The sequence below is a fragment of the Dermacentor andersoni genome, chromosome 1, assembly GCF_023375885.2.
Source record: "Dermacentor andersoni chromosome 1, qqDerAnde1_hic_scaffold, whole genome shotgun sequence".
Classification (NCBI taxonomy): domain Eukaryota; kingdom Metazoa; phylum Arthropoda; class Arachnida; order Ixodida; family Ixodidae; genus Dermacentor; species Dermacentor andersoni.
The window spans coordinates 107,398,551-107,406,828 of record NC_092814.1 but is presented as its reverse complement, the minus strand read 5'-3'; the positions used below and the strand labels follow the sequence as shown (position 1 = coordinate 107,406,828).

At 48.3% G+C, this 8,278-nt stretch overlaps 1 protein-coding gene across 1 annotated transcript; it reads left to right on the top strand.

Moving 5' to 3' along the window:
- Positions 1-269: 269 nt before the first annotated feature.
- On the top strand, positions 270-5,810 carry LOC140217307 (uncharacterized). The gene is made up of 4 exons (XM_072287767.1): positions 270-1,644; positions 1,864-2,640; positions 5,261-5,434; positions 5,575-5,810. The coding sequence occupies exons 1-4, from the start codon at positions 270-272 to the stop codon at positions 5,808-5,810; spliced, it is 2,562 nt and encodes an 853-aa protein (XP_072143868.1).
- The last annotated feature ends 2,468 nt before the right edge of the window (positions 5,811-8,278 follow it).

Sequence of the window (8,278 nt, the reverse complement as noted above, 5' to 3'; positions counted from 1 at the left end):
GGACAAAAGTAGACAGCAACAAGATGGCGGGCTCAAATGAATCTTTTCGCATTTGGCAATGGAACTGCAGGGGCTTTCTTAAGAAGAAAGCGCCTCTGCAGCAGTACATTCGCAGCAATTCCGAAAAACCACATGTAATCCTTATTCAAGAAACCCTATCTGCTGAAGTCAATTTGTCGGGATATCAATCGATTCTTGGTCAAACTGGGAGGAGAGGTGTATGCACCCTTGTAAATCGTAAGCTCACATATATCACTCACGACCTGGGGATGGCCACCTGTAAGGCAGAGCATGTGATGATAGAAATCATACCAGGCCGATTGAGACGCCAGAGTGTTTTCATTCTTAACGTGTATAGTAGCCCCAATGACCTTCGCCAGCGTTTCAAAGCGCTTCTAAGGAAGGCAATCAACCTCGCCGGGACTAGTCCTTTGGTGATAGCCGGGGACTTCAATGCCCCGCACTACGCGTGGGGCTACATGTACAACACGGTCAAGGGAAAGGAGTTATGGCAGAATGCTACAGACTTGGACCTAACGCTCGTCACTGATAAGTCTTTTCCGACCAGAATGGGAACATCTTCGTGCAGGGACTCGACTCCGGATTTAACGTTCGTCAAGAATTTGTCAAAGGCGCAATGGACTAATACTGCTGTTGATCTTGGCAGCGATCATTATATCCTCGCTACACACTTTCCAACAGCACCAAAGAGGCCGAAGGAGTTCTTCTTCACGGATTGGGACAAGTTCCGCAAGATAAGGAATGAGCGCCAACCACCAACCACCAGACTGAGCCTTGAACAGTGGATGGACCAGATCAGGGAAGATATCAAGAGTAACACTCACAAAATATGCACGGACCTTCCCGTGGAAAAGATGGATAGTCGCCTAGCCCATCTACTAGAGGCTAAGCAGTCACTCCTCAATCGATGGAAGGGCCAACGGCTAAATCGCAGACTGCGCAAAAAGATTGCTGAACTCAATAGAACCACAGAGGAGTACTGCCACACCCTCTCAAAGCAACAATGGGACGAGGTGTGCAACTCAGTTGATGGTCAAATGCGGAATGGTCGAAACTGGAATCTTTTAAAGCATCTTCTGGACGACACCAACACAAGGTCCAACCAGCAGCATGTGATGGCAAAGCTTCTGCATACAGCCACACGAACCAAGACCACGGAGGAAGTCCTGCAGAGCCTGGTGGAGAAGTACCTCCCCGTTGGTCCCCGGCAAGGGACATCGGTCGCCTACGCAGACTACCTTGGGCCACCCAACTCCGAGCTGGATGCAGACTTCAGCACGGAAGAGGTTAGGAGGGCGCTGCATGAGCTTAATAGCAAGTCTGCTCCTGGTCCCGACGGCATCACAAATAGGACCCTCCGTAACCTGGACGATCACTCGATAGAATATCTGACAGAAGTCATCAACGAGACATGGAAGGAAGGCAAGGTCCCGGAAGCATGGAAGCGGGCACTTACAGTACTGATCCCCAAACCTGGCAAATCATCAAGCCTGGACAACTTACGACCAATATCGCTCACATCCTGCGTAGGCAAGGTCGCGGAACATGTCATACTCAACAGGCTCACGAGGTTCATCGAACACAAGGAACTCTACCCCCACACGATGATTGGCTTCAGGGCAGGTCTGTCCACACAGGACGCCATGAAGCTCATCAAGAGCCAGATAATCGACAATGACACGCGGGACACTCGGGCCATCCTTGGACTAGATTTGGAGAAGGCTTTCGATAAGATAGCCCATCAATTTATACTGCAATCGATATCCGAGCTTGGTCTGGGCGTAAGATTCCATGATTACGTCAGGTCATTTTTGCACCGAAGAAGAGCGACTCTCCGCGCAGGAGACATGATCGCGGAAGAGGTGGAGCTTGGAACAAGGGGCACTCCACAGGGCTCGGTGATCTCGCCCACTTTGTTTAACCTGACCATGATCGGCCTTTCCAGAACACTCTCACGAGTCGAGGGCATCAGGCATACCATCTATGCGGATGACATTACCATTTGGTGTGTTGGAGGAAGTGACGGACAGGTTGAGAGTGCGTTACAGGAGGCCATCGAGGTCACGGAGGGCTATCTTCGACCCACGGGATTAAACTGTTCGGCTAAGAAGTCAGAGCTTTTACTCTACCGCCCCTTAAGAAGAGGTCGTAAGCCCATGGGCTGGAGACCACTGTCTGACAGCACCATTTGTCTTCGCACGGGCAAGGGAGACAAGATTCCTAGGGTCGACGCAATAAGAATACTCGGCATGGTGGTCGAATCTACTGGCTCTAACGCGCAAACAATAATCAAGCTCACGACCAAGACGGACAACGCAGTACGTCTCATCCGAAGGGTGGCTAACCGCCATCATGGCCTTAAAGAGGACAATCTGCTACGGTTGATTAACGCCTTTGTGCTTTGCCACTTTGCCTACGTGGCGGCTATGCACAGATGGCAAAGAGCAGAGAAGAACAAACTCAACACGTTGCTCAGGAAAATAACTAAGCGAGCCCTGGGTATACCGATCTTCACCAACACCAATCGCCTCCTCCAGCTAGGTGTGCATAACACTCTGGAGGAGATTGCAGAGGCTCAGGAAAGAGCGCAACTTGCCAGACTCTCCACGACCGCCGCCGGTAGGAGGATATTACAAGAGCTCGGCTACCCACCATCTACAGAAGCACCAAGAAAATGCCAGTTACCACGGGACATACGAGATTTAATCTCCGTATCGCCGATACCAAGAAATGTACACCCTGAATATAACAAGGGTAGAAGGAAAGCAAGAGCTTCAACCATACTCAAACAGATCCAGACAGAGGGGCGTAGAGCCTGCTTTGTTGACGCGGCCGCATATCGGAAGGGGTGCTCCTTTTCTGCAGTAGTGGTGGATTCCAAACAGCGACTCACGAACTGTGCATCTGTACGAACCGGAGATCCGGCGATAGCCGAGCAGGTGGCCATTGCCTTGGCGATGCTTGATGACAGCAGCGACGTCATCTACAGTGACTCACGGTCGGCCATTAGGGCATTTCAGTGTGGAGTGATCTCAGAACAGGCTTTTGGGCTGCTTCGTAAGGCAGGTCCGGATAGAATCAAGTATCACTCGCTTACTTGGTTCCCAGCCCACGTTGGGCACATGGCGGGTGTCCCCACGAACCTCAATGAGACGGCCCACGCTGCCGCGCGCGCACTGACTGACCGCGCTGGCACTGTAACGGCCGAAGAGAGAGTTGTGCATGGTAGGGACGCGCCGGCCACTTATAATGAACTTCTTAAACACTTCTATCTCTCGCGGCGACAATACCCTCCTCCTCACCCCAAGCTCACTAGGCCTCAGGCACTGACATTCAGACTGTTGCAGACAGAAACCTATCCCAACCTGTTCACGTTACATGCGATATATCCGGAGATTTACACTGATGACGCGTGCCCTGCTTGCGGGGATAGATCAACACTTTCGCACATGCTCTGGGGATGTATATCTATAGCAAGCCCTGACCTCAGCTCAGCTAGGTGGGAGGCGGCCCTCCGCAACCCACTCCTGGCTGAGCAACGTTGGGCTGTCCAGCAGGCCCACGATGCGGCTGGCAGGCTAGGCCTGTCGGTCCCGACGTGGGAGCGGCCCGCGACGTGCTAATACGCGTTCTGCAGGACTGTAAAATAAAAGTTACTCAATCAATCAATCAAATCATACTTGCCAACTGCCCACTGACAGTGCATTGGATCCCATATAGCGCAACATCATATTGTGCTTTTGTTAGCATGAAATCGAGCTCTGTGTACTTACAATCTGTGCATCAGAATGACAATCATGTGCTTTCATTAAAGACTACACTGAAGAAGTGTTACATGCTTTTTTTTATACTGGGGACATGAATAAATTATTTTCATCAATGTTACTGGCACTTTTTAAATTACTGTGTCACTTCTTGGGGTCTTACATATCGCTGTCATATAGCTCCCTTGCAGTAAATCCAAAATAACGCTGTCCGTATCATCGCTTCAGCTCCTTATAACGTTCATGTTACCCCCATCTTCACTGAGTTAAGTATCCTCACAATAAATAAAATTATCTGGTACAACCACAGCATCGTTATTTACCGCCTTCTTAAAAACCCACAATTACATTATATTTGGCAGGAATAGTCTTGCTAATCCTAACGCTACCAGGTTCTCTTTACAAAATAACCTTTTACTTCCAAAATCACGAAGCAACTATGGCAAACTAACTGTTGGTTTTGCTAGTGTGAAAATGTGGAATAATTTACCTGCTCACGTGAAATCCTCACCAACATTATCGTCATACCAACGTTCACTGAGAGCTTATATTAATACCCTGTAAACTGCATCTATTCTTTGAAGTATTTTTTCTTGCTTATTTTGTACATCTTTTTATGTTGTGATGTGTTGCCATATGTTCTATTACTTTAACACTGTATAAATTGGGTAATCCATTCTTTGTTTATGACCGCAACTGACGCCTTTTTATTTATATATTAGTATGTAACTAAGAACAAGAGATCCCGCTGCAGTTTCTAACTGTGGGACCTCTTTCTGTATAACTTCTACAGCATATATGTACCACTAATGAATGAAGCAATAATCTTGAAACTTGAAACTTGAAATGAATGTTTCAGTAAATTTATAATTTTACTACTTTTTTACAAATGCTCTTTCAAGGGCAAATAATGTGCTTGACATGCCAGGCGATCTTTTGTAGCAAGACTTGGTCTTTAAAAAAGGAACTGTGCGGTGGATGTGGGACAAAATTGCGAAGGGCCTACAAGATGCGTGAACAGTAAATATGGTGGGGCGAGAAGTGTTGTGCTTTGCTGCAGCCCAAACAGGAAGCGCGGAGACGAAGACCAGTATACTCCCATGCATAATGCAGATGGCGGTGACAGTGTCAGTGATGCCAGTAGCAAAATGGGGGACATCAAAATGACAGTACCAACAGCAGCGGCGAACTAATTGGCAAACTCCTGCTGTCCAAAGAAGCGACTATGACATTCTGCTGATAAGCACAAGGTGTTTTATCAACAACTGCTAAATGACAGGCTCATGTAGTGTCCCAGCGAAATGATGCAATAATCTCCAGTAGTGACAGCTCTTGGCGTAGGCTACGTGAAAACACTGGTGATACCTCAGCAGATGCGATAAAAAAAAAACGCAGGCTATTCACTAATTCACGAAAGTTCTTCACGTTGGTTCCTGTTGGCGTATGTATGCCTGACCCTGCATACACATGTTTAGCGCTGCTGTTGGCGCTGCTGTCTGTGCTGCTGCTGGCGCAGCCACCTTTGCACACTTCTCAGATCGTGCTGGTGTGCTGCTGCCAAGTCGTGCTGTATAAGCTAATAACGCTGTCCCGGGCAGCACAGCAACGGAGGTACATTATAAGCAATGCCATCACTTGGGGAACTCCCTGTGGGAGGGGTCACTGATGTCATCGTCACAGCCGCTAGCTGTTGCTGCTGTCATCATCGACATCATCAAGCAAGCTGTCACCTTCATCAATACATAGATTGTGTATCACTGCACATGCTGCAACGATGTTGGCTGCACAGTCCGCTTCATAGTGGAGGGCACAGTACTGCAGGAGGCATCGGGAGCGTCTCTTCAGCAGCCCAATGCACCGCTCCACTACGGACTGCATGTCAGTGTGTGTAGTGCTGTACCTGCCTTCTACATTGTGCGTGGGAAGATGGCCTGGGACCGGAGTCGGGAGCCATGGTTTCCTGAGGGCATCCGCTGTTACCAGTATGACCATAAAAATGGTATTAAATCATATCTGTCTGCATGAAGTTGAGTGAGTGAAGTATGGATTGTGTGACATATGCCTACTACAGAGAGGCTGTAATATAAGAATGCACAGGCCGAGCACCTGACGCTGCTGTGATCAGCACAGATAACAATAGCTGGTACATAGTAAAATCCCGATTTCTAGTATCCAGCAAGGGGCTGTTCGGGCGAGTTGGTACTGCATTCTTGAACGCATACCAGCATAAAAATGAATGTTATAAGAGACTGTACTTCAAACTGCACATACATAACAAAAATTAGCTTGAATTACAGCACATACGTGTTGTCACTTTGTTTTGCGCAGATATACACTCAAAAATTCTTAAATTCCTACAAGGGCTATGTCACCTTCAAAGTTAACAAGCTAATATAACATAAGGTCCCGTGGCTTCAACATTATCTTACGGCGGGCGCACACTTTACTGTATGCTGCCAAAATTGAAACTTCATCAATTTCCCCCTCTGCCACACCGAGGACGTGCTCGCCGGCCTTGGCAATGTGTCCCCCCTGGAACTGGCGACGTAACCACTTAGTCCTCCAGATGTAGGCGTCGTGGTCTCAACCCGGTCGCAGAGAGTCCAGGGCGGGAATCCCCATGCCTGCGTCACAGACATGACGAAAGCGTGAACAGCTTCTGCCACGCGTTGCTATGACGGGCAAAAAAATTGAAAAAAATTAACTTAGGATTACGATACTCCCTAATGCGAAATTTGAGCGCAGCTCCATAAGTGTTTTCATTTCGCAATATGGCGCGGACACCCTGTCTCGTGCGCCATGTTACAAACGGAGCGAAGTATGGAGCGACTCCCTCGCTAATCTGGAGCTCGCGAGAGGCAGCGCGTGGGTGACGCGTGGGCGCGATTCACAGCAGCCGCCACAGACAAACCTCCAAGACGACGCGCGCTATTCTGGCGCCATCTCGTAGCCATCGTCGCCGCACTAAGCTTTTCTTCCCACGCTTTCGCCATACGCTCCTCCCCGCCTTCCGCCTCATGGTTCCGCTGCACGCTCCTCCGCTTTCCTCCTCGCGTCGTTCGTCCCCCGTTGCACTCCGCATTCGGAATAAATACAGCTTGGAATAGCTTTGCTTTATACCGACCATGGTTCCGAAACAATGTCGCGAAGGATGGACGGACGTACGCGTCTTCTCGAGTTACCGTTAAAAAAAAAAAGCGATAAGTTTTTTTTTATGCGTTGTTTTTCTAGGAGTTCTTAGCCTTAGAAATTATAGGCGATGTACTTTTTATTCATATTATTATTATTATTATTATTATTATTATTACTACTACATTTTAGTGATTGCGCATTGTTTTTATGTATCGTTTTGTTCTGCGGCACTTTCCCTTACGCGTTGCAACACGAACTATTAAGTGTTATGTGTCTTTCCGTTGCTTTTGTTTGTAATTAAGACTTTCAGATAAAGAGCATATATACTAAAGGAGGAAACAATGGTCAAACAGATTATGCACTTTGTGCGGACTGGGCTGCGGTGCGGTCTGTAAAGGGGAAGAAAATAATGAAAATAAGCATGAGAGCGAAGAGGAAGAGGGTGCAGCTGAAAACAATGTGAGATAGAAGCGAGGGTACAGATGAATTTGTTGGTGAGCAGGCGAAGCTTATGGAGCGCCTTGAACGATTAGCGAAAGCTGCGGACAGAGGTGGCCGAGAAACCGTGGAGAAACGGTCAACTGTGGAGGACGCGCTAACAAGTGCTGCCATTAAAAACGAAAACCGTAGGCACATCGGAGGTGACGAGAAACCCAACACATAGACGAAAAAGAAAAAAGTTCTAGAGCGATCAAACGAACATGTAAGCCAGACAGAAAATAAGGTCGCGGACACGTGCGGGGAACCGGAAGTATAGGAGAAACTCAGTATCAAGAAAGTACGGACAGCCTGATCGCACTTGGAGACTCATGTGAAGGAGCCACAGTAGAAAGATTGGGGGGGGGGGGGGGGGGGGGTACAGACGATTGAAGTTCAAAGTGCTGCCTGGAGGGATGGTAGATGCTTAAGGGGAGGAGACCATGAATCGGCTAGCAGACAGCCGGAAAGGGCGCAAGCTGTGGTTGTTTGAATGGGCTTATGAGGAAAGGGGGAAGAATTGCTCAGCAGGTAGTAGAAGGCGTGAAATGCTTACGAAGCAAAGTCACCACAAGCGCATATTGCGGTATGCTCGGTGCCAGAGGTGAGAAAACACAGCATATATATATAGAGGTCGGCGAGGGCCGCGAATTCAGTAATCTGTAGGATGGGACACTGTAGACGCATTCAGAGATAACGGCTGTAAATAGGCAGGTGCAAGCAGCAGGACGCAGGTACGCGTTACAACAAGGTGACACGCATTTCGACAGTTCACTGGGAGGAGCAATAGAATGGCAGGTAGAACAGTAGGTGTCCCTTTCTTTTTTGTGTGGCGAGTATGAAACTGCTAAGAAAAGGGGAGTATATAGGCAACGACGAAAAGG